This window comes from Narcine bancroftii, chromosome 10 (assembly GCF_036971445.1).
Source record: "Narcine bancroftii isolate sNarBan1 chromosome 10, sNarBan1.hap1, whole genome shotgun sequence".
Taxonomy (NCBI): domain Eukaryota; kingdom Metazoa; phylum Chordata; class Chondrichthyes; order Torpediniformes; family Narcinidae; genus Narcine; species Narcine bancroftii.
This window is the reverse complement of record NC_091478.1, coordinates 26,640,358-26,666,761: the sequence shown is the minus strand read 5'-3', so window position 1 is coordinate 26,666,761 and position 26,404 is coordinate 26,640,358. Positions and strand designations below refer to the sequence as shown.

Below are 26,404 nucleotides of genomic sequence, written 5' to 3'. Positions count from 1 at the left end.
CAAGCAACCAGCAAAAAAAAAGCAGAAAATAAAGAGGTAAAAATCAGTTTAAAATTGGCGCCCCCTAGTGGTTAGTTTGCCAATCTCAAACAACCAGTAAAAGCACTTATCTGGCAACTACCAATTCCCAATTGGTGCTCCATTCCGGGGCTTTTAACTGTACCTCCATTAAGTAACCTCTCATCTTTCATCGTTCCAAAGAAAAAGGCCCTAGCTTGTCAGCTTTACTTCACATGACATGTTTTTCAATTCAGGCAACCTCCTGCTAAATCACTGCACCATCTTCCTGTAATGAGGTGACAGAAACTGAACCCAATACTCAAGTTAATTACCAGGATTCTCCCCATTACTTCTCTTGAACAAGGGAACTATATTTCCTATCCCCCAATCCTCTAGTAACACGGGAGGACACAAAGATCACTGTCAATGTTTCAGCAATCTTTTCCCTTGCTTCCTGTAGTAACCTGGGGTATATTGCACTTGCATCCGGGCACTCACCGACCTGAATACCTCTAAAACTGCACATGCTCCAGCACACTTGCCTGTTCTAAACTGAGATTCACCAGAATATTGCTCGGACTCATAGGTTTGAATTAAAGGAGAAGCGAGACAGGCTGGAGTGTAGGCTAAGGAGGGACCTAATCGAGGTTTATAAAATTTTGAGGGGCAACAGACAGCAAGCTGTTAGCAACTTGCAAGTGAGGAACCCACACAGGGTGTGAAGCTGGTGTCTTTTGGCTCATGGGAACCAAGTATCGGAACTGAGATTTGAGAAGATGCGAGGGTAAGAAGGGATCCTGATGAGCTCAAGAAGGGGTCCCGAAGGGCCTTGGGCACTGAAAGCTTGTTGGAGGCTTTGATCTGGGCTCAGGTTGCAGATGAATCGAACAGAAATCTCATGTGGCTGTAGAGGCTGTGGGAGCACTGAAGGCGTATCCACGGATACTCGGTGACTCTGGGGGGGACTCTCTTTTGCTTCTCTTTCTCTGACTGAAAGGGGTGCTGGGCAATGCTCATGGTGAATCTTTGTCTGCCTTATGGCAGACCAAAGGAAATTTTGTGTCATATGACATTTCTGTTTTATTACATGACAAAAAATAGTATCTGATTGGATTTTATTTTACAGGTGAATTTAAAACTAAGGTGAGAGGGGAAGGATTTAAAAGGGATCTGAGGGGCACCCTCTTCACAAATCTCAGTGGGCGCATGGAACAAGATGCTGCAGGAAGTGATAGAAGCAGAATACATGGATAAGGAAGGTCTGGAAGGGGAAATAGGACAAAACTCTGCATTGCAGAGCTAAAGAGTTTCCTTTCCGGGAGCACTTTTCTCAAGCATAGAGACAGAAAGTTAATGTAACAATGAATGAAGTAAAGGGAGGTGGACAGTTTAGGTATGGTGATGAAAGGGTTAAGCCTTTCCGTCCATACATCACTCTCTTATCCCTTCCTTAGAGACATAGAGGCATGCTGGTCCCTTGTTCGTATTTCTTGATTGATTTCTGTATACTTCTGCTTCTTTGCACAGGGACTCCAAAGATGGTGTTTGTTTAAAAGTTGAGGTTGTAATCCCATGGTTATAAACAGCTTTGAATCTTCCTGGGACCATCTCCTGTGATTAATGTGCAATCTGTTATTTAATTCAATTAGGCTGAGGAGTCAAACAATGACAGAAAGTTTATTCTGAGCTTTTAACAGAGGAAAACATCCCAAGTTGTTTAATGAGAAGGCAATTAGTCAAAGATTAACACCAAGCCAGGGCAGACAACTAAAAGCTGGGACAAAACAAGCAACTTTAAGGAGAAAAAGTTTAAAAAAAACCAATGCTGGAGAAATTCAGCAGTTCAAACGATATACTTTATGTAGCAAAGATAAAGATACATAAGCAACATTTCAGACCAGAATTCTTCATCAAGGTATGAGCTAAGTGTAGGCCTGAATAAAATGTTGGGGAAGGGGGTGATGCGGAGGTGAACAGGCAAGTGGTAATAGGTGGATAAGGGAGGGAGGGCATAAGAGAAAACGGGGAGGAGGGATGGCTCTGTGATTGGAAAGGGAAGAGAGTGGAGAGCTGGAGGAAAGGAGACAAAGGGAGAGGGAATTTAGCAGAAACTGGGGAAGTCAATGTTAATGCCATCTGGTTGGAGAGGACCCAGACGGAATCATAGATGTTACTCCTCTAATTTACAGATGGCCATGGTTTGGCAGTGCAGGAGGACATGGACAGGCACGTGTGTGTGAGAGTGGGGTGCAGAACTGAAATGGTTGGCCACCAGGAGATCCCGGTCATCGATGCGGTCAGAGCGAAGGTTTTCAGCAAAACGATCTCCCCAGTCTGCGTTCAATCACTTCAATGTAGAGAAGGCCACAACAAGAGTACCAGATGTAGCAGATGAATCCCCCAGATTCACAAGTATTGCTTTACCTTGGAAGGATTTTTGGGGGCCCCAAATGGTGGTGAGGGGGGAGGTGTGTGCACAAGTGTGCATTTCCTGCAGTCACAGGAGAAGGTGCCAAGGAGTGGGGGGAGGCGCTTCTCTTTAGCTTTAAGGAGAAGTTTAGCAAGTGATTCCAGAGTTTTGAAAGATGCTGCCAGCAACACTGAGGTGAAGTGACTGGAGGAACTAACTCAAGTACAAGTCCATTGTCACATGTACTGAAGATGGAGTGATTGAGGTTGTTTTGCGAGCAGCCCTGCAGACATCTCATACACAGTATGGCAAAGGGTTCCGACACAAAACACCAAACGTTCTTTTTTCCCACTGAGCATATCCAGCAGACAGTTACTCCATTAAAATGTGGGTCTTTGGCACAGCAGTTAACATGAGTTAACAGCAGTTAAAATACACATCAGAAGCACTGTTGTCAGTTAAGGAACAGGTAGGCAAGGGAAGAGGCCAAGATCACCACCAGTTCTGATTGCAATAGGACCTTTTGACAAATTGAGCTGTAATATAATATGTTGTCAAGGTCCGCTAGTCATCAAGTGGATTCAGGTAGAAGCAGCTGTGTAATGGAACCATTCATGTTTTATTTAAAAAAAACATCTACTTCTGCCCCACAGCTCACCTCTCCTCAAGGGCTTTCACTTGTGATAGAGCCAAAAGTCATAAAATCCAGAGTAATTGGAGCACAGAATGCCTTCAGATTCAGAAGTAAAGATTCAAATTTCCATCCACGGGAAGAGGGGCCATGATATGTAACACCAATTTTCCCTTGCCCAGGATTCTCAGGTGACACACAGCCCTCTCTGTGAGACTCCTTTGGCCATAGTAAGCCAAAAAGTGCAAAGAAAGGGGCCCAAGTTGCTGGAGGTGGGTTCTACAAATGAGCACAGGTTCCCCTGTGGCTCAGTTCTGGCAAATCTATCACAAAGCTGTTTAAAGATCTGGAATGTGCAAGCTGAAAAAGGAAAAGGGAAGCAAGTTCAATAGAAACCTTCAAAAGGGAATTAGATCTTCATTTTAAAAAAGATTGAGTTTTCGGAGCCTCAGAGAAAGGGCTGTGGAGTGAGGTTAATTGGAAATTCATGTAGAGAAGTAGGGACGCCAGATGCAGATGTTGGTACACCCCCAATTCTGGCCTTGACTCTCGTCTCCATCCCTAGCAGCTCATGCCGGGGCCCCAGATCCTGGAAGTTCCTTCCCTAAACCTCCACACCTCTTCCACCTCCTTCCGTCTCCTCCTTTAAGGTGTACCTCTGCTTTTGGATGGTTTGGTCAAATTATTTGTGCTGAATCTTGTTTCATTAAAGGTTCAAAGGTTCCTCTTAATGTCATGAAATACTACATGAAAAATGTAATATACATGCTATCTGTCAACTTTTGTCTGCCGTAAGCAAATAAAGAGTTGCCATGAGCAATGCCCGGATGCCCTAACAGTAAGAGAAAGAGAAGTAAAAGAGAGTCCCTTCAGAGTCACTGAGCGTCCGTGGATTTGCCTCCAGCGCTCCCCCAGCCTCTGCAACCGCACAGACTCCTGTTTGATCCATCAGAAACCTGAGCTTCAGATCCAAACCTCCTACACGATCAGGAAGCCTTCAGCACCCGAGGCCCTTCGGGAGGCCTTTGAGCTCTCGGCCCCCTCTTGAATCGTGGCTCTGATGTCTGGTTCCCATGAGCCAGTCTCCAGCACCCCTCAGCCTATGCAGGCCCTTTGACCACATCGCCAGCAGCCCGAAGTCTGTGCGGGTCCTTCCTGTGCTGAGCCCCTCACTGGTCTGCTGCCATGGTCACCATCCTGTAGGGTTGTCTCTTTGCTTCTCCTTCTCAACGGGGGTGTTTTCCCGATTTCTGGTACCCTGCGCTGGTTCGCTGCTCCCCAGAGTCTGCAACCCCTCATGGTCTGCTGCCCAGTATAGGCTCCACCATCTTGGGCACAAACCCGGTGGTTGCGGGATTAAAAAATACTGCCAGCTCCTTGAACAGACTGTTGGAAGCCTAAACAAAGCTGTTGGTAATTGGATAAAGCAGTAGGATCCTGCAGAGCAGCTCTGTGTCTCCTCTCCCTGCTCCCCTGGGTCCGCATTATCGGCAGCACTTCTGTTACAGCAGTTCTGACAACACCGCCATTTTATTTTTAACCACCCTTTCGGTATACTGAAAAGCACTATAACAATTAAAGCTGTTGTTAACTTCAGGAAATCTTTTTTAATATTTCCCTGTATCCAATTTTGAACTTTAGATCAATTATCAGCAGGTGAAAAATAGAACTACAAGATAGATATTACACCACCACCAACACCATTGTAGTTGCAGTGTTTTATTCTTCTCATGGGAGGTAGTGAACTTGAAAACAGGACAGCCAATCAACAATAGCTCACATTGGGCTTTCCACCAGTCCATACCTCCATCCCGAAGCATCCATGTATCCATGCTGAAGGAGCCCAACATCAGCATGGAGCTCAGCAACGGGGTACTAAACACACTAATCCTGAGGCACTTTGCATCACGCCCCTTAGCCTTACTCCAGGAGGATATAGTTACAGAATGGTAATCTCAATCATCTGAATGAGGTCGCCAACATTGTAAAGAGATCTGGGCTATTCAGTGCTTGCTTTATTTTCAAGAATTTAATCATTTGTGGCCTCTCAATGCATTTTAAAATAAACTTTGATTGATAAAGTCCATAAGATAGGGGAGTAGAAATAGACCATTCAATTATGACCTGATCCATTTTCCTACCTTGCCCTACTCCCCAGCCTTTTCCCCAAAACCACTGAACGTATTAATCTCTCCCCTAAATACAACCAATGATTTGCCTGCGGCAACAAATTCCACAGATTCACCAACATCTGGCTATTGGTGAATCCACTGTTGTAAGTGGATGCCCTTCGATCCTGACACAGGAACTACATATTCTTAGGCATCCATCATAAAACCATGTGCTGGAGGGATTCAACATTCTCAGCATCAGTCAGGGGAAAAGAAAATACTTGTACCCTTCATCGGTGGTATTCCTTTTCCAGTGTTCATTGTCTGCAGTCTCTCGTGTGTCAGTAGATAACCAGATATTCTTGGACCCTGTGTGTTCACCCATTTACTGCAGGTACAATCTGAAAACTGATCTTTGAAGGGAAATTCAATTTGCAACTCCAACAAGTACTTCTCGGTTAAATCGGTCATTGGGTAGAGGTAGTGAAAAGATGAACAAGGCTCAGAGTAAGGTTGACCTTACTAATCAATGCCTGATCCTCACTACTCAGGTTTTCCTCTATAATGCTCCCAGCATTCCTCAATACAACAATGCAGAACCAAGTGCAGAGACCTTGAATTTAAAATATTTCCAGTCGTTGGCCCGAGGCAACAGCCTCGTGATGAAATAAAGCAAACACAAAATAAAAGTCATTAAACAGGAAAGTCTGCAGATGCTGTGATTGCAGTGCAAAACACAAAAATGCCGTAGAAACTCAGCAGGTCACGCAGTGACCATAGGAAGAAAAGTGATATAACCAACGTTTTTGGTATGAGCAGAAAGCAGGCAGACTCTTGAATAAAAAGGTAGGGTGAAGGTGGAAGAAGGAGCAGGGGAGTACCATAGGCCAATATAGGTGAGAAAGTAGAAGAGGAAAAAGGCTGATAAGAGATCGGGGGAGAGGTTAGCTCTCTGGAGAGGAAAGGAGACAAAGGGATAGAAGGGAGAAAGAGAGAGAGAGAGAGCCAACAAAAACTGAAAAAGTCAACGCTGATGTCCATTAGGCACTTATGTTGGCTGCTTTTCCAAGGCACTGAGATTTATAGAATAAGTAGATGGAGTGGGCGGGTGTGTGATGGTCTGACCCACATTCACCACACTCTGCAGTTTCTTGCTGTCTTGAGCAGTTTCCGCCCTACTCAGTGATGCATCCTGACATGACATTTTCAATGATACATCTGTACATCTTGCTGAGGGACACAGATCATGCCGAATTTCCTCAGGCATCTGAGGAAGTAGAGGTGTCGATAAGCTTTCATCCATGTGGGTGGACCAGGACAGGTCACTGGAGATGTTTACTTCTTGGGACTTAAAATTACCTGCCATCTGCTCTTTGCCACCCCAGTTCTTCTACCATCCGCCACTTGGGGTCATTTAAAGTAGTCAATGAACACAGCAACCAGCTCATCTTTGGTGCATGTGAAAGAAACTGGAGGAACTGGGAAAGCTCATGAAAAAAACATGCCAACTCTGCAAACATACCAAGCTAGAGTGATATCCAATTTGGGGCATTTCAGCTATGTGGAGGGACTGGATAAGTTGGGTTTGTTTTGCTCAGAGCTGAGGAGAGTGAGAGTGATCCAAGTGAGATGTACAAAATTATGCAGGAGGTAGATAGTTTGAAAACTTTCTCCAAACCAGAAGGTAAAGTTTTCTACAATCTACTTTTGTCATATTTTTTGTAAAACTGTAAAGCCAGGATTTAAGTAAGGAGCAAAAGTAAAAACACAGAAATGCTGGATGAACTCAGCAGATCTCACAGCGGCCGAAGGAGGTAAAGATATACTGATACAGTAAACCCACCGGAATTCGGCACCTATGGGGATTGGTAGATGCCGGGTAGTGAATTTTCCAGTTGCTTGAGATGATGTGTTGCATGGATTGGCAAACTGACAGCTAAGGGATGCCCATTTTAAACTTTTGTATTTTTTTTTACCTATTATTTTCCAGGTTTTCTTGGCAGGTTGCTTGAGGCTGCAGGTTGCTTGAATTCCGGATAATGGGGATTTTATTGTATAACTGACATTTTGGGCCTGAGCCTTCTAAAACCTATGCTTACCTTGAAGAAGGGCTCAGGTCTATGGACGCTGTGTGACCTGCTGAGGTCCTCCAGCATTTCTGTGTATTTCCAACAATCACAGCGTCTACAGATTTTTGTGTTTCACTCTCTTAAGTAAGGAGCAGGTGGTTTAGAATGGATCTGAGGAAGAATTTGATCCACCTGGAGGATGGATGGAATCTAGGGTGCACTGCCAGGGATGTTGGTGGGGTAGTGACACTCAGTGTATTGAAGTGGTATGTGGGTGAGGACTTGGTTTCCATATGTTGAATTACTAGAACCATGGACAAATTGCTGGGAATGGCATAAGTACAGATGGGCGCTTGATAGTTAGCATGGACATGTTTCAGTGGTGTGTGAATGAACACAAGGCCATAAGACATAGGAGCAGGAGTCGGCCATCTGGCCCATTTAGCCTGCGCCGCATTCAATAATGTCATGGTTAATCTGGTCATGGACTCAGCTCCACCTACCCACATGTTCCTTATAACTCTTAATTCTCCTATTCTTCAAAAATCTAATGAAACTGCGTCCTTGGACAGAGATTCACAACTCTCTGGGAGAAGAATTCCTCCTTATTTCTGTTTTCAATCTATTACCCCGATTTCTAGTCTCACCTGCCAGTGGAAACAACATTCCTGCTTCTATCTCATCTATTCCTTTCATAATTTAAAATGTCACTAAGATCCCTTTTAAGCTCCAATGTATATTAGTCCCAAGTCCCTCAACCTCTCTTCATAGGCTAATCCCCCCTCATTTCAGAATCAGAATCAAGTTTATTGTCATGAGCATATGTCACAAAGTTTGTGTTTGATGGTAGCAGTATTGTCCAGACCACGAGGATGAAGCCCACCTACCTATGTGCCACTGCATCACCCTACGTACACAGCCCATTTGCCTAGAGCAAGCCCCCACAAACAGCAGACAATACGCAGCTTATGTGTTTTCATTGATGCTCCCTGAGCAATAAATATTAGTCAGAAAAATACGCCAGAAAGACTCCTCAGTTCTATTTGAGAAGTCCATCTTCCTTCAGACACATCTGTGAATCAATTAAGTTTTATATCGCAGACAAGCCAGAACTACAGATGCTGGAGTCCTGAGTAAATAACGAGAAGCTGTAGGGACTTAGCAGGTCAGACAGCATTCGTGGAGAGAAATATACAGTTAAATATTTGGGTTGGGAGCCTTTTTCAGGGTTTTACAACAAACTGAGATTCAGGATCACTTTTATTTCCAGATTTTTTAACCATCTTACCAAATTTGAGTTCGTATTATACCGGAGAACTGGTTCAGAGATGACATCACTGCATTCAAAACACAAAAAGAAGACATGCTTTGTTTTCCAATATCTCCCATCTTAAATCTCTCCAAAACAAATATTTTGTACTCCAGATTTCAAGTATGTTCACTGCCCAGTGGAGGATCCCAACTGCTTCCTCTCCCAGATAGTCAGTCCATCTAAGTTCATACCTTCCACTGACACTTCCAGAGCAGGGACGCATGGGTCAGATACGGAGTGAAGCTCCCTCTACACTGTCCTATTACATACTCCCAGCGCAGGGACAGCAGGGGTTAGATACAGAGTAAATCTCCCTCTACACTGTCCCATCACTCACTCCCAAGGCAGGGACAGCACGGGTTAGATACAGAGTAAATCTCCCTCTACACTGCCCCATCACTCACTCCCAAGGCAGGGAAAGCACTGGTATAGAAAAGCTTCCTCTATTTCAGGAACTCGGGGCTCATGGTTATAATCAACGACAGGAAAAACAATGCTCCATTAATAATGTCCAGCAAGTATTTCCTTGACACTGAGGGATTTATGTACAGATTAATGCACTCTCCTGCACCAACAATGTGGCTCCATTCCAGCAGCCTTGCTACATACTGCTACTTAATACATTTAAAAGAAGGACTCATGTTCGAGATTCCTCTTGAAATGGAGTGTAATATGATAACATTTTTGATCTCAGTGCCAAAAGCGAGACAGGAACCTCCATCATGGAAATCATTTAGCAAATCTACTGGGAAGATGAGCCTGGGAGCTGTAAAAATAAAAGAATAGGCTGCGCAATCTCTCCAACTTTTAACCAAGAGGTTATTAAAACCAAGTTAAATTTTGCAGAACGCTCACATTGCTGACTTTCTGCAGCTGGGATCTTGAGGCATATCCAAAACCAACATCAGTTGTCCACTTAAAACCTCAGTAAACAGTACAAAACAGCTCTTGGGGAAGGAGAGGCAAGGGCCTTGCTTTAAAACACACACACGCACACAATTTTGTATTGCAAGTGGGACATTCTCACACGCAGAAACTGGGTACCCAGTTTTTAGCGCTGTGGTGTCCTCAGGTTTTGCACTAGGGCTGGTGTGACTTGGGAGTGGGATTGATTCTGATGCCGACTGACACTGAGGAGCCAGTGCCATGAGGTGTGAGTAGAACATGGACAGAACTGTGATCAGCGGCAGGCATTTCTGTGGATTTGGCTGATTTTATTAAATGTCAAAATAAGAAGGTTGCAATGTAAAGAACTTACCCAGAGTGGGAGAGATTCAGAGAGAGGGAGGGGTAAGGGTGAGAGGAAGAGAATTTAAGGTAACCGATCAGGAAATCGTCACAGGAAGAGGAAGAAATTTTTTTTAAATTTACTTATGCCCCATGAAACCCGTGCCACCCAATTACATCCATTTGACCTACCAACCCCATAAGTTTTGGAAGGTGGGAGGAAACCGGAGCATCCAGGGAAAACCCTCACAGGTCATGGGAAGAGTGTGTACAAACTCCCTACAGCTGGCGCTGTAATTGCATTGCACTAACCGCTATGCTAAATGTGCCACCATTTTCTGCAAGCTCAAAAATTCACAAGAAGCCTATAAACATTTTCAGCCTTAATTCTCACAGAAAATTATTGATGAACACACATAGCAAGGTAACATAATGGAACCTGGGAGGGTTCTGCTCACCGTAGTTATTGGTAGGATAACGTTTCCTCAGTTTTTCAGTTAGCTTGGAGACTTTACTTCTGATCGGCTCATTTTTAAAGAAGCCGTTGTCTTGCATGGTCAGGTCGTAATCCCCAGTGCACTGAGGGCCATCGTCATCCTCCTAAACACAGCAACACAAAATAAAGACAACAGCCAGATCAGAGAGCCCAATCAGTTTCCATGAAATGCAAGGCATACAAGCACAAAATCAAAGCTGCAGATGCTGGAAATCCAAGGTTAAAACATAACATTGTTGGAAACACATACACACAGGTCAAGCAGTGGAAAGAGAAATAGAGTTAATGTTTCAGGTACGAGATCCTTTGTCCTGACCTCCGTTGCTCTCTGGAAGGAGTTATCGCTTCTCCATGTGACTATGTGGATTTTCCCCAGGTGCTCCAGTTTAGAACACTACAGCACAGTGCTTCCCTCACCACTGAATGCTGCCCATTCGCAGCATCCACCACTCTAGAAAAACTTGGGTTGCACATCTCCCTGAAACATATGTCCTCTAGTCTATGGCAATTTTACCATGGGGGAAACGATTCTGACTGCCCAACCTATCAGTGCCTCTCATAATATTATAAACCTCTATCAGGTCTGCCCTCAGCCTCCGACACCCCAGTAAAAACAACCCAAGTTTGTCCAACCACTCCCTGTAACTCATACCCTGTAATCCAGGCAACATCCTGGTAAACCTCTCATATCCTGGTTTCCTCTCACATCCTAAAAATGGGTGGGTTGCTAGGTAATTCAGCCATTGTAAGCTGTCCTGAGAGTGTGAGTGAGAGGTAGCTTCTGGGAATAGTTGATGGGACTGCGGGAGCAATAAAGTAGGATTCGTGTGAATGAGCAGGGACCCGGAGAGCTGAAAAACCTGTTTCCTTGCTGCATCTCTAGGGCTCATAGTCTTGGATGCGAAGAATTAAATCTTGTGTGCCTGATGCTCCCTGGTCTGCTGAGTGTTTCCAGTATTTTCTGCTTTTATTTCGCAGGTTAATTCTTTAAAAAAAAGGCCATACAATCAGTATAAACAGTCAGCAAATATTTTGCCCATGTACGTTCCTCCTGAAGCTGCACCAAGTTGGATGTATCCCTATTCATCTTGATTTATTTAATTTTAAATTAGACATACAGCATGGTAACAGGCCCTTCTCGCCCACGAGCCCATGTGGCCAATTACACCAATTAACCTACAACACCAGGTCGTTTTTGAAGGGTGGGAGGAAACACGCAGACAAACTCCTTACAGACCCTTCACTCAACTTGCTGGCGTGCCCTCCCTCCCTTATCCGTCTGTTATCTCCTGCCTGTGGGACTGTACTCCTCCCTCCGCCATTTAGTTTGAGTGCCTGTCTACATTTTGTCAGACTTTGATGAAAAGCTGAAGATGGTTGAATAAACATAGGCACGTAAAATACACTAACAAACAATAACTAATGATTAAATTATCACATGAGGGATAAAGGTAATAATGAGAATGTTTATTGCTATACACATTGTACAAGGAAATGGAGTGTGGAATTGAAATGGATGGCCACTGGGAGATCCCCATTATTGCAGCGGACACAGCCAAGGTGCTCAACAAAGCGATCTTCCAGTGCAGTCTCTCCGATATAGGGAGCACGGGATGCAGTAGATGACAAGTAAAGTATTGTTTCACTTGGAAGGACTGTTTGGGGCCTTGAATAGTGATGAGGGAGGAGGTGTGGGTGCAAGTGAAGCACCTTCTGTAGTCACTGGGCTAGGTACCAAGGGGCTGATTGATGGGAAGGGAAGAGTTGACGAGGGAATCACAGAGGGAGTGGTCCCTATGGAAGGTGGAGAGGGGAATATGTGTCTGGTGGTGGGATCATGTAGTAGATGACAGAAATGGCAGAGGATGATATGTTGGATGGAGTGGTAGGTAAGAGCAAGGGGAATCTTGTCGTTATGGGTGGCGAGGTAGGAAGGAAGGGCAGATGTGCAGGCAATGGATAAGTAAATGAGGGCTGAGTTGATGGCGCTAGAGGGGAAGCCACAGAAGGAGAACATTTCTGATGATCTGGCGTGGAAGACTTAGTCCTGGGAGTAGATGATGGAGACGGGGGAATTGAGAGAGAGGAATGGAATCCTTACAGGGGACAGAGTGTAGTCCAGGTAGCTGTGGGAGATGGTTGGTTTGTAGAAGATGTCTGTTAAGGGTTTGTTTCCCAAGATAAAGACCGAGATCGAGAGAAATCTCGAGCAATATTCTCCCTTTTCTCGATCTAAATGCTAGAGGAACTCAGTAGGTCTCGCAGCATCCATAGGAGATAAAGGTATGAGTAAAAAGCAGGCAGGCACCCAAATCAAAAGGTGGGGAGAAAGAAAGAAAGGGCAGGGGGAAGAGCACAGGCCAACAGACAAAAAGTGATCATTGGACATGAATGGGAGAACAGGAGAGGAAGTGAGAATTAGGCCCTTTATGATGTTGGCTGCCTTTAGAAGGCCACGAAATGTAATTTGGAGAATAAATTTTAAAAGTTCTTGCACAAAGAAAACAAATGCACGGCATGTTGATGGAAGTCGATCAATATCTGACCATGTAGAGCAGAATAAATTTTAAATTTAGACATGTGGTAATGGGCCCTTTTGGCCCATGAGCCTGTGCTGCCCGATTGGCCTACAGCCTCTGGTACATTTTGAAGGGTGGGAGGAAACCAGAGAACCCAAAGGAAACCCACACAGACACGTGAGAATGTACAAACTCCTTACAGACTGTGCCAGATTTGAACCCTAGTCGCTGGCACTGTTACAGTATTGCATTAACCTCTACATTAACCATGCCTCCCTTAATGCACTGTTCCAACTTCACTTTTTAACATTCAATTGATCTGTGTAAGGTGATGCACTTTGGAAGGACAAACGAAGAAAGGACGTACATGGTGAATGGTAGGCCACTGAGGAGTGCAGTGGAACAGAGGGATCTGGGAATACAGATACATAATTCCCTGAAGGTGGCGTCACAGGTGAATACGGTTGTAAAGACAACTTTTGGCATATTGGCCTTCATAAATCAAAGTATTAAGTATAGAAATTGGGATGTTATGAAGTTGTACAAGACATTGTTGAAGCCAAATATGGAGTATTGTGTACAGTTTTGGTAACCTAACTACACAAAGTATATCAATAAGATTGAAAGATTCATGAGGATGTCGCTGGGAAAGGTTAAATAGGTCAGGACTTTGTTCCCTGGAGCGTAGAAGAATGAGAGAAGATTTGATAGATGTATTTAAAATTATGAGGGGAATAGACAGAGTAAATATAGATAGGCTTTTTCCACTGAGGGTAGGTGAGGTACAAACTAGAGGACACGGGTTATAAGTGAAAGGGGAAAAGTTTAGGGGGAACTTCTTCACACAGCAAGTGGTGAGTGTGTGAATTTGTACAGGTACATGGATGGGAGAGGTAAGGAAGACAATGAACTGGGTGCATAGTCAGAGGGGTTCTTTCTGTGCTGTAGTGTTCTATGATTGGCGTGGGAAACAATGTTGGCCAGGGCATGGGGAATCCAAATGCGCTTTTGTTTAAGCATCCACTGGGAAAGCACCTGCATCAACAGAAAAATCCCAAGCCAATGCCTCTCATCAAGTCTACACCCTGCTCAGAGGTCTCTTTTTCCCCTTCCAGGGACATGGAGATTGACAATTGCCATCCCAGAGGAAGCAATTAAGAACCAACCACAGTGGTTGGTGTGTAGGGTTACAGTGAAGCCAGACTGGGCAAGGGCAGCAGATTTCCTCCTCAAAGGACATTAAGGAACCAGATGGTTTTTCAAATTATCTGATAGTTTCAATTGTCACTATTACTGAGATAATTACTTTATTTAATTACAGAAAATTTAATTCTCTGGTGCCATTGCAGGTTTCAAACTCAAGTCTCCTGATCAATGGTCCTGGATTCCAGTCCAGTAACTAAAATTTTCAGAGGAAGTTCAATGGGAAATTACCAGGTGTCCAGGAGAAAATTAAATGAATGCCCTCAGAAACCCACGGATGGGTGGGTGAGCAGACAGAACCGGTAGTAAGTCCGAGGTCAGGGTGTCAGGAGCACAGATGGATGGGCAGCCAGGGTGTCAGGAGCTCGATGGGTGGCCGGGACTGAGTTGTAAGTCTACATTTGTGGCGTTGGGAGCTCGGATAGGTGGGTGGTACATCAGGATCTCAGACAGGCAGATGACCAGGGCCTAGTTGAGAGGAGAGTCTGCAATCAGGGCATTGGGAGCACTGGATGGAGGGCAGCTGGGCCAAAAGTGGTGGGGGAGTCGACTTCTGCAAGGTATCGACTATTACATGTGTATTAAAGGTAAAAGTTCCATTATTGTCACGTAATACAACATTTAGGATGTAACACGTGAAATTCTTCAACTTTGTCAAGCACCACTCACAGAAATGAAGCTCCAGCGAGGAATAAACTCACGACGCCTGGTTTACAAGAGCAGTGCCAGTGCCCTAACCACTGAGCTAGCTTTTAATACAGCATCATAGTACTTACTAATGCAATTTTATGGAAAGACCACCATTACTGGAATTGTCACAGAACTCCATTCTCAGCTTTTTTCTTTTCTCCCCTCCCACCCATACGCTGCCTGTGACCCTGCACTCCTTCCCACCATTTTATTCGGGTGCCTGTCTGACTTTTGCTCATACCTTAATGAAGGGTTCAGGCCCACAATGTTGGTTACACATCTATCTTTGTTCCTGAAAGAACACTGTGTGACCTGCTGACTTTCTCCAGCAATTTGTGTTAACTGCAATAACAGTGTCTGCAGACTTTGTTCAACTTCCCTCTCATTGATATTCTGTGGGAATACCATCACCGAGTCCTCTGCCAATATCCTGGGGATCTTCACTAAACAGTAACTCAGCTGAACCAGTGAGATTAATATGCTACAGTGCCAGGTGATACAGTATATCCTTTGGCTCATGACACATCTCTTGATATTATGTGAACTGGCCAACCACTTCAAGGCCAAGAGCATAATACAGTAACCGGCCAGTGCCAATAACGCTTGAGCTCAATTCTATCTCACCCACAGCACCTCACTTAGCTGGCAACCCATCCATCACCCTGTCTGAACATTTTATGGTTAAACAAGTAAGTCTGCAGATGCTAGGATTGAATGCAATACACAAAAGTGCTGAGGAAACTCAGCAGGTCATGCAGCATCCATGGGAAGTAAAGGGTAACTAACGTTTCGGGACTGGCCTCTTCATAAGAAATGAGCAAAAAATAGACAGGCGCCTGAATAAAAAGGTGGGGTTGCAATGTGAGATGAATAATTGAGATTATGGTGGGGGAGGCAGAATCTCCAAGGATGTTTAGGAAGCATCTGGACTAACCACCTTCTGGGGAAAAAAAATACTCCTCATATCCCCTCTGCTCTTTGGTCTTAAACACTTCAGCTATACAGAAAAGTTCATGCTGCTCTACCCTGTCTCTGCCTCTCATTATTTTGCAACCCCCTACTCAATCGTCCCCTCAGCTTCCTCTGCCCCAAGGAAAAGAACCCCACCCTATCAAGCCTCTCCTCATAATTCCAATGCAATGTCCTGGGGAATTCTCCTCTGCACCTTGCTCCAGAGCAATCACATCCTGCCCATAGTATGATGACCAGAACTGCACACAATTGTCCAACTATAATCAACCCAATGTTTTATAAAGGATCAAGACCTCACTTCTCTTATACTCTGTACCACAGCTAATGAAGAAAAGCATCCCGCACTCCCTTCTACACATACTGATATCTTCAGGGATCTTTGGACATATTCCTCAGCACACCCCAGGGTCCTGCCATTCATTGTACATGTCCTCCCCTTATGAGATGTCCTCTAAAAATGCATCTCATCACTATTATTGGGATTTAAGTTTGAACTGCCATAGTCCTGCCCAATTTACCTGCCAAGCAACACCATAGCAACACAGCAAAAAATTTTAAGTCATCTGCAAACTTACAAATCATTCCTCCTACATTCACGTCTACATATTAATGCATATAACAAACAACACTGATCCCTAGATGCATTGTTATCTAGTATAGGAGTAATCAAGTAAAAAAACAAACTATTTGAACTTAAACTCCAAAGGGTTATATTTGGTTGGGCTCTGAGAAATTTGCTAAGCTATATTCCAAGCTTTTAGAAAAAAACTTCCGCAGACTGCAAACCACAAATGTGAATCACACAGAATTTCAGACATGTGGCTTGGTTAAGTGTTTGCACATGCCTAGCCAAGAGATTAACACTAGCACCGCTTCAACTAACCGCTGCATTTGCGCTGGAACAACGCACATTCTTTTTGCGGCTGGAGATGCTTTGGCCATCTTATCCCCCATGCCAAATAAGAGCTCATAATGTGCAGTGAAATCCTTTACCATTCATTGGAGTTCTCCTTGGGTGTGTGTGGGGGTGGGGGGGGGGGATCAATTACAGCTATGACAAGAGAGTTATACTATATTTTCAGAGCTCTTGTTTGGGTAGCCGAGAGAATCAAGGTTGGGCTGGATCTATTGAAGGTCACAGTCATGGCCTATTGGATAACACAGGGAAGGATGTTATGGTAAAGTTGGACAAGACATTAGTGAGGCACATTTGGTGTATTGTGTGCAGTTTTGGTCACCTAACAACAGGAAGGATATCAATAAGATAGAATGAGTGCAGAGAAGATTTACTAGGATGTTGCCCAGACTTCAGGAACTGAGTTGCAAGGAAAGGATAAACAGGCCAGGACTTTATTCCCTGGAGCACAAAAGAATGATAGGAGATTTGATAGAAGTATTTAAAATTATGAGGGGGATAGACAGAGTAAATGTAGGTAGGCTTTTTCCACTGAGAGTAGGTGAGATACAAACCAGAGGACATGGGTTGAGAGTGAAAGGGGAAAGGTTTAGGGAGTGGTGCCAGTGTAGAACAAACTGCCAGATGAGGTGGTGAATGTGGATCAATTTTAACATTTAAGAAGAATTTGGACAGGTACATGGATGGGAGAGGTATGCAAGGCTCTGGACTGCGTGCAGGACAGTGGGACTAGGCAGAAGAAAATGGTTCAGCACAGACTAGAAGGGCAGAAGGGGCCTGTTTCTATGCTATAATGTTCTACGGATGGACTTTTCAAGTCTTGCCCTGGAGAGACGGAAACTTGTAGGCACCTCAATGTGCTAGTGAAAGAACAATGCAACTCTTCAGATTAAATGATAGCTCAGGGTCCCATCAGTCCTGTCAGGCGGACGTAGAAGATCTCAGGTTATCACTGAAACAGGTAACCTGGTGATCATCATATTGCCGTGAGATCTACTTCATATCATGGCTTACACGATTTTGCAGTACTGAGAGACTACTGCACTGTCAGAGGAACCATCTTCCACACAAAGCAGGAAAATGCTCTCTTGGAGGGCACAACAGTTCCCAGGGCACATGTGTGATGCAACGGTGAGGAGGCAGCTTCACTCTGTATCTAACCTGTGGTGTCCCTGCCCTGGGAGTGTCAGTGGAAGGTATGAACAAAGATGGACTGACTATCAACATGTGAGTTATCCCCAATTTGCGGTGCCAACATTTATCCATCAAATCAGCAATTAGAAAAAAAGATTATCTCCTTATCATCGCAATGGCAGTTTTTCTAGGATCTTGTTTTGGAGCCAGTAGAACAGGGAGAGGAGACATGGCACTGCTCTGTAGGGTCCTACTGCCCAGTCCTGATGCTTTTGGCTCCACACAAGCTTCAAACAGCCTGATTAAGGGGCCAATTGTGTGTTTTTTTTTTAAATTCTCCAACCACGGGTCTGTGCCCAAGATGGAGGCGCCTGTGCTGGACAGAGACCATGAGGGGTTGCAGTGGACCGGCACATGGCACCAGAAATGGGGCGAACACCTGTTTGAGAAAGAGAGAGAAGAAACTGCAGGACCATGACCACAACAGCTAACAGCTCAGCAACTGAGGGATCCACACAGGCTGCAGGTAACGCAGTTGAAGGATTCACACAGGCTGCAGGATGCTGGAGACTGGCTCTTGAAAACCAGGTATCAGAACCAGGATTGAGAGGGTGCTGAGAGCAAGAAGGGGTCCCAAAGGGCTCCAGGTGCTGAAGGCTTCCTGATTGTATCAGAGGTTTGGATCTGGAGCTCGGGTTGCCGATGGTTTGAACTGGAGTCTGTATACCTGCAGAGGCTGTGGGAGCTGAAGGCGAATCCACGGACACTCAGTGACTCTGAATTTTCTCTATTTTGCTTCTCTTTCTTTTATTGTTAGGGATGCCGGGCAATACTCAAAGTGACTCTTGCTTTCCCTTATGGCAGACAAAGTTGAAGCATATAATGTATATTAAATTTTTAATGCTTTATTATGTGACAATAAAAGGAATCTTTGAATCTTTGTACAAATTGATTTCCACAATTCCTCTAAAACAGAAGTGACGATACTCAAAAAGTACTTCACTGGCTGTGAAGCACTTGGAGGGTTTTTCAAAGTGACTACAGAAATACAAGCATCTTCTATTTCTGTTCTAATTGGTCAAAAAGCACTTACAAACTGCCGAAACAACTCCGTGACTCTTATTTATTAATGATATTTATGTTTAATATAGGTATACAAGACACGTATGTAGGTTCTGTGTCTCGATACAGTTTGTCTATATGTGATTATGTCCGGATGTGTGCTTACACCGTGGACCAGAGAACACTGTTTCATTGGGTTGTGCTGGTTTGGGGAAACCTGTATAAACATGTTGTTCTTTTTATACTGATAGTTAACTGGCCATCCATTCAAACTACTCAAAACTAAATTAACTTTTAAAAATTAACTGCAGGTGTTGGAAATCTGAACCAAAACCTGAAAATGTCGGAATCACTCGGCAGGTCAGGCAGCATCCGTGGAAGGATTTTCAAATAGGGATGCTGCCCGATTTGACCTGTGTTTCCAGCTCTTTCTACCTTTGTTCCACACAAGTCAAGACGCTCCCAACCTTCAAATATGAACGTGTATTTCAGGTAGTGTTTGTGCTTGTTCAGTATTATCTGCCAATTTGACTCTCTACACTGTATGATATCTGAGTATTCTAATTAGCACAGAGACATGGAGTTTTACATCATGGAAAGAGGCCCTTCATCCCAACTTGTACATGCCATCAAGTTGCCTACTTGAGCTAGTTCCATTTGCCAGCATTCGACCCATATCCTTCTACCAAAGCCTTGCTTGTCCATGTGCCTGTTTGAATGTCCTTCAAATTTTATACATTTACCTGTTTCTATCACTCTCTCTCGAGCAGTTCATTCCACATATGCACCTCTAAGGTCATTTATAAATCTTTCCCTTCTCACCTGATATATAGGGCCTTTTGTTTTATATTCTCCTACTCTGGGAAAAACACTATGTCCATTTATGACCTCAGAAGAGGTCTTCACTCATAAACACTTTTCTACTACTCCAGAGGTGCATAAGATTATATGGCTGGGCATCTAATGGCCTTCCATGGATATTATGTGCTGCACCATCACTCTCTTGTCACATTGGCCTCAACTGGGTTACTGCAGCATTCAGCAGGGAGGTGCAACGATATTGCCAAGAGACATTATCTGGAGACAACGCTCAGCACAATGGAACGTGGCTCACTGACCTGTGAAACCCCGCATTCCAGAAGTGTCCGTTCCACAGTTGGGCCATGTTATTAGGGTCATGATGGAAGGACAAGTACATCCACACACACACAGAAAGGCAAGCAGAAAGCCAATTAACAGTTAGAGGGCTGCAAAAACTGACAAGATGTGGGGATTTGCACATGAATGTACACTGACATGAACGTACACTGAAATAGACATACACACATGGAAGTAAATGCACACACACCGATGTACATCGACACAGAGAGGTATGCACACACACACACACACACACACACACAGATGAACACTGACACACTCATCGACACACATACACAGATGTACATCTACACACAAATGTAGACCAACATAAATGTACTCACACACAAAGATATACCAACATAGACATAACATGGGTGGGGGGATGTATCCTGTATACGTGTGTGGGTATAAACACATGTGTACTTATATACATACAATATATATGTTCGTGTGTATACACATACATAGGCAGTCATAGTATATATACATAGTGTATACACAGGCAGTCCCCGGATTATGAACAAGATCATAAGTTAAAGACAGACCCAAGTCTGTCTTTAAGTCAAATTTGTAGGTAAGTCGGAACAGGTACACACAGTTCTTATTTAGCGTCAATCAAATTTCTTGAAGTAGGGCATTAAGGGAGGTTTGTACTGAGCTTCTCTTGCAACAGATTTACACTTTGGAGGGATGGTTACAAGGGTAAATAACCATGATCCAACTTAAAATGGCGGACGGTGTTCTCCTTCCTTGAGTCAACAAACCGCTGAAGCTGTATGTAATCCATTCATAAGTATGAGTTGTCCGTAAGTCAGACATTAATAACCCAGGGACTGTCTGTACACACAGTCATATATATATATATATAAAAAAGGCATACACACACAAACATTCACAAACCATGACGTGCACACACATAGATGGACCCACACCATACATGATGTAATTCCAAACACAGATGTAGATGCGCAATGTACCCAAACACACATACACTGACATGGATGTACATATTCAGATGTACAAACACGGACACATGCACAATGACGTACATACACTTGAACATACACAAACGTACACACACGCACAATGATGTACATGGACAAACAAATGAATGGTGACATACATCACATGGACATACACACACACATGGTCGGACACTGACACAAATGTCTTTCATTTGAATTTAATTTGGGCATTCAGATTCTAGCACTGAACAGTTCACAGACTTGGCATCACTTCAAGATTGCAAAAGTAAGTCATTGGTGCAGATAGATTAGATCAGTGTGATTTATAATATACTTCAAGTTTGTTATTAACTTGACCCAGGCACCCAATTGTTATTCTTGAAATCTTCAGCAGCGCGAAGAAGATTTGTTAAATACCAGTGTAAATAATATTTAATCCATAATGTAATCCTTTAATGAGCATTGAGATATTCAAAACAACATTGGAGTTCCATATTAACAGTATCTGCAGTGAAAAGAAGTTATCGTATAACAGATAGATATGCTCCAATTATAACTCCTGATGCCTTGGAAAAGCAGCCAACGTACAAAGACTCACTCACCCACCCCGGCCACACTCTCTTCACCCACCACTCCCCCCCCACCCCCACAAGAAGATTCATGTGTGAAATCATGTATCGACAGATTCAAGGACAGTTTCTTTGCTGCCGTTATCAGGCTCCTGAATGATCTTCACACCAGTAAAGTATGTTGCCTTTGCTCTGTACCAACTCTGTAACTCTGCACCTCAGTATCAACATTGGGATAATGTGGTATCAAACATCAGTTTGTGAATGAACATAATGTTTGCTTGTTGAGGTACCAATTGCCAAACTCCTCCTGTGTCCCTAACAAAAGTTCAGACCTTCCCGGATCTTACTTTGGTGGAGCAGGCTGCTTCTATGTCTTACTTTCCTGATGTTAATCTTGCAAATTCCTTATATTCCTCTAAGTCTCCAAACATTACTAGTAGATAGGAATCTTTGGCTACCCAGTCTAAACAGGACAGGGAAGGGAGGTGGGAATGAGGGAGCTCCAGCTTTCACACATACAGCACACAGTGCTAAGACCAATGTTCAACATCAGTGGAACCAGATCAGACATTCAGTTCAACCAGCAGCCAGCAGGCATTAAAATACAGATTTCTCCCCACACAATTAGCAGCAAACTGTACAGCCTGCCATCCAACCACAAAACACTAGGGGAGGAAATCATCCCAGCTGAAACTTGATTTGTTGGCAGTTTGGACACTTGTGAATGCAAAAGATAGTGGACACAGCCCAGTACATCACATGCAACACCCTCCCCACCATCGAGAACATCTACAGGAAACACTGCCATCGGAGAGCAGCAGCAATCATCAAGGATCCACACCACCCAGCACACGCTCTGTTCTTTCTGCTGCCATTAGGAAGGAGGTCTAGGTGTCACAAGACTCCAGGTTCAGGAACAGCTGCTCCCCCTCCACTATCAGACTCCTCAACAACAAACTCAACCAGAACCTCATTTAAGGGCTCTGACTTTGCACATTATTTATTATAGAATATTTTTTCTTCTGTATTGCAGTTTTTTGATGTTTCTTTCTTGTTTACATTTCTCTCTTTTTTATATATATTGATATCTTTTTCTTGTGTACAGTTTACCAATAAATAGAAATTCTGCCTGATCTGCAAGAAAAAGAATCTCAGGATTGTATGTGATATCATCTCTGTACTCTGATAATAAATTTGAACTTGAGATGGTCAGGGCAGGAGGCCAGAATGTTCCATGTTTCACTGGATGCTTTAGAAGAACACAAAAGGTTCTAAAGATACACCCAGTGCTTAAGTTAAAACCTGGCTCCACTAAACCACAGATAACTGGAATCCAACCCCAGTGCATAAGCTATCTCAAACATAATATGGAAATGGGAAAAGTTGATGTTAATGCTATCTGGTTGGAGGGTGCTAAATGGAATATGAGGTGTCGTTCCTCCAATTTACGGGTGGTCTGAGTTTGGCAGTGCTAGGTTTGGCAGCAAGTTCCTGCCTGCTTTTTGCTCATACTTTAACAAAGGTCTCAGGCTTGAAATATTGGTCATATATCTTTGCCTCCTATGGACGCTGTAGGACTTGCTGAGTTTATCCAGTACTTTTACTTTTGGGTATTAAATACAGAGAACGGATGGATATAGATCATATACAGTCAGAAGAGATTTAACTTAATTTGGCCTGTTCATGTGCTGAACTACTTGATGTTCAAGGTTCTTGAGGCAAGAAATGGGGCAACCCTGAACAAGGGTCAGAGGTAATGTTAAAGCAAAGCTTTAATTTAGAGATATGGCACGCTAACAGGCCCTCTCAGTCCTCAATTTCCAAATACACCCACATGACCAATTAACCTACTAACCCTGTACGACTTTGGAACATGGGAAGAAACCAGAGGACCCAGAAGAAACCCACGCAGGTCATAAGGAGAAAGTACAGATTTTAATGCAAATTATTGGGAATGTAATGGCATTGCACTAAACAGTTCTCTAACTGTGCCACACCTCTCAGTCTGCATGACCTGGCCAGAAAGACACAGATTATCCTCATGAGAAGTCGACTGACCCAATTTTTCTAATCGAAATATACACCATCCTGCAAACACAGAAGTGAATTTTTTTCCCCAGGGTAACACTACCCATCTGTACGTTCTCGTCACCGCCTTAAACACACACACACACACACACTCACTCCCCTTGCTCTTTTGACAAAAGCCACTGTAGCATCACTCTGATGTTATGGCGATACACTTGGAAAGGTTTCAGTAGCCACAAATCCACACAACTGTGTTTTCATGGACTGCAGTGACATTAAGCGGAATAAAGTATTCAACATTCAAAGGGAGGGTACTCACCATGACCAGCAGCTGATGCTCCTTTTGAAAAAGCAGCAGAAAGAAAGAAAAAGATTTGAAACATTAAATATGGAAGAATCATGATAAAACCCAGTGGAATCTCGATTGACAAGGTGTCTAATGATGAAAGATGGAACTGTACATAACAGCAGCTAGCCCACAGATTGAGCATTCTGTACAGTTCCCATCATCATATTTCGGAAAGAATATCATTGCACCGGAGAGAGCGCAGGTGAGCTTTATGACGACGTGGCCAGGAATGGGAACCGTTAGCTGAAGAACAATTGGAGTGGCTTCCTTTGAAACAAAGGAGGCCAGGTGAAGATTTAATTGAGGTGCACCGCCAGTGGGCCGATCTCGCCTCAAACCGTGCATCTTGGCGCCTCACAGTTCGGCGGGCAGCAACCTCCTTTGAAGAAGACCGCAGAGCCCACCTCACTGTCAAAAGACAAAGGATGAAAAACCCAACACCCATCCCCAACCCACCAATTTTCACTTGCAACTGCTGCAACTGTGTCTGCCTGTCCCGTATCGGACTTGTCAGCCACAAAAAAAAAAATAAAATTATGAAAAGAGCTGGAAAGAATAAGTAGAGAGAACCCATTTCCTTTGAGCAGACCAAGAGGTGGGCGCTTAAAGTCATTGGCGGAGAATTGGGGCAGAGATGAGGGAAAATGCTTTCCCCCGAAGGATGGTGGTGTCTGGAATTCAATGCCTGAGACGGTAGGAGAGTCAGACACCCTCCCCACCGTGAAACAGGACTGGAGTGTAAACGTGAGGAGTCATCACCTGGAGGGTGATGGACCGGTCATCGTCCAGCAGACACATGGGGTGAATGGTCCCTTTGGGGCCACTGATATTCTATGATTCTAAGAGCCATAGCTCATTTGCTTCACTTTCACATCTTCTAGGAACTTACCCATTCTCGCCTCTGTCAACTGTGCAAAGCTTACAAGATTTTGGGATCCCTGGCCTCTCCATTCTTAGCCCCTGGGTCACTCAACATCACTGTTGGTTGACAAGTCTTCAGTTGCCAGGGCTCCGAGCTCTGGAATTTCCTCTCTCAGATGTTATGACTCATTAGCTTTCCTCCTTCAAGATGCTTCTTCCAACCTCCTGCCAAAATTTTGCTGTTAGTCATCAACCCTAAAGTCTGCCTACCACTATCTTCAAATTCCATCAAGGACACTTCAGGGATGAATACTGTTGTTTTTGCTTAATGCTGATAACTCAAACTGGTTTACAGCTGCAGACCTTCTCCTGAAAATATCATCTCCTGCCCCAGTTTTGCTCTTGAATTAATTTGAAACATTAAACATAAAACACTGCAGCACAGTCTGCATCGTGCTTGCACTTGAGTCACATTCTTCTACTCCCTGTATATTCATTTGTCCATCTACAGTCATCGAGTACTGAAATGACCCTCCAGCCCAACTTATCCATGCTAGCATTCTGGGCTAGTCTCATTTGCCTGGATTTGGCCCCCATCCTCTTAGCCCTTCCTATTCGCACATCTGTCCAAATATCTTGTGAACGTCAAGATTGCACCCGTTTCAGTTGCTTCCACCAGTAGCTTGCTCCAGATACAGACTATCCACAGAGGGTAGAAGTTGCTTCTCAGCGATCTCTTAAATCTCTCCCCTCTCACCTTCTCTGCCTCGTATGCTCTGGGGAACCAAGATACAGCCTAGCCAACCTCTCCCTATAACTCAACCCCTCTAGTCCCAGCAACGTCAGGAGAATCTCCTCCACATCCCTTCTACCTTATTGATGTCCATCCAGGACTGAACACAATATAGAAACATAGGAGCACAAAGAGGCCATTCAGCCCTTTGAGTCTCCTCCACCATTCAACATGAGCATGGCTGACCTTGCCACCTCAGAACCTCATTCCTGTTTTCTCTCCATACCCTTTGATCACTTCAGCCATCAGGATCACATGCAACACAGTTTTGAATATATTCAATGAACTGGCCTTAACTTTCTGAGGCAGGGATTTCCACAAGTTCTCAACTCAATAAGGGAAGATGTTTCTCCTCAAGTCAGTCCTAAATGTCAAGTCAAGTCTATTGTCATCTGATTGTACAAGTACAACCCAATAAAACAGTGTTCTCTGGTCCTCGGTGCAAAACACACAGATACAGACCAGACATAATGCACTGTCTTGGGTAAACTTATACCTCTCATTTTGTTCGTTTTAGATTGGTCACAGTGTTTGAGCTACCGAAAGAAAATAGACACACACTCCGAGAGCAGTTCAATTTATACAAATGTTTATTACAAATTCAAAAGCTTATTTCAAACTACAATATGCAAGCCCTTCCCAACTATACTTATCAACGCTTGGACTGGTCCCAACTGCCGAAGCGAGGCAATGACTGCACACTTGTAGTAGGTTGTCAGGACGCCGGTAGTAGCTTCTCCACCTCCCCCGACCGGGACATTGGTTGGACTCTAGAAGTTCTTCTTCTTGCTGAGAGATGTTGCCACCTCTCGGAGAGTCTCCCACTTCAGCAGTGGGACCATGGCTTATATTACCCAAAAACTGCTTACCCAAGCACCTATTCCCAGCACAGCAAGAAAGATAAGCGAGCAAGCTAGCATCCTAGGCTTTTATCGAATAAC

The 26,404-nt window shown here is 44.0% G+C and overlaps 1 protein-coding gene across 2 annotated transcripts in view; it reads right to left on the bottom strand.

Moving 5' to 3' along the window:
* Positions 1-26,404, bottom strand: part of zfyve27 (zinc finger, FYVE domain containing 27) — a 185,029-nt gene that overhangs the window by 87,258 nt on the left and 71,367 nt on the right. Inside the window, exons 8-9 of one of the 2 annotated variants that reach the window (XM_069900318.1) lie at positions 10,219-10,360; positions 8,490-8,558 (exon numbers count right to left, since the gene is read on the bottom strand). In XM_069900318.1, the coding sequence (XP_069756419.1) occupies positions 8,506-8,558; positions 10,219-10,360 (195 nt within the window). In that variant the 3' untranslated portion in view covers positions 8,490-8,505. Of the gene's footprint in view, positions 1-8,489; positions 8,559-10,218; positions 10,361-26,404 lie in introns of those variants that run through there. The other variant, XM_069900317.1, reaches the window with a different exon arrangement.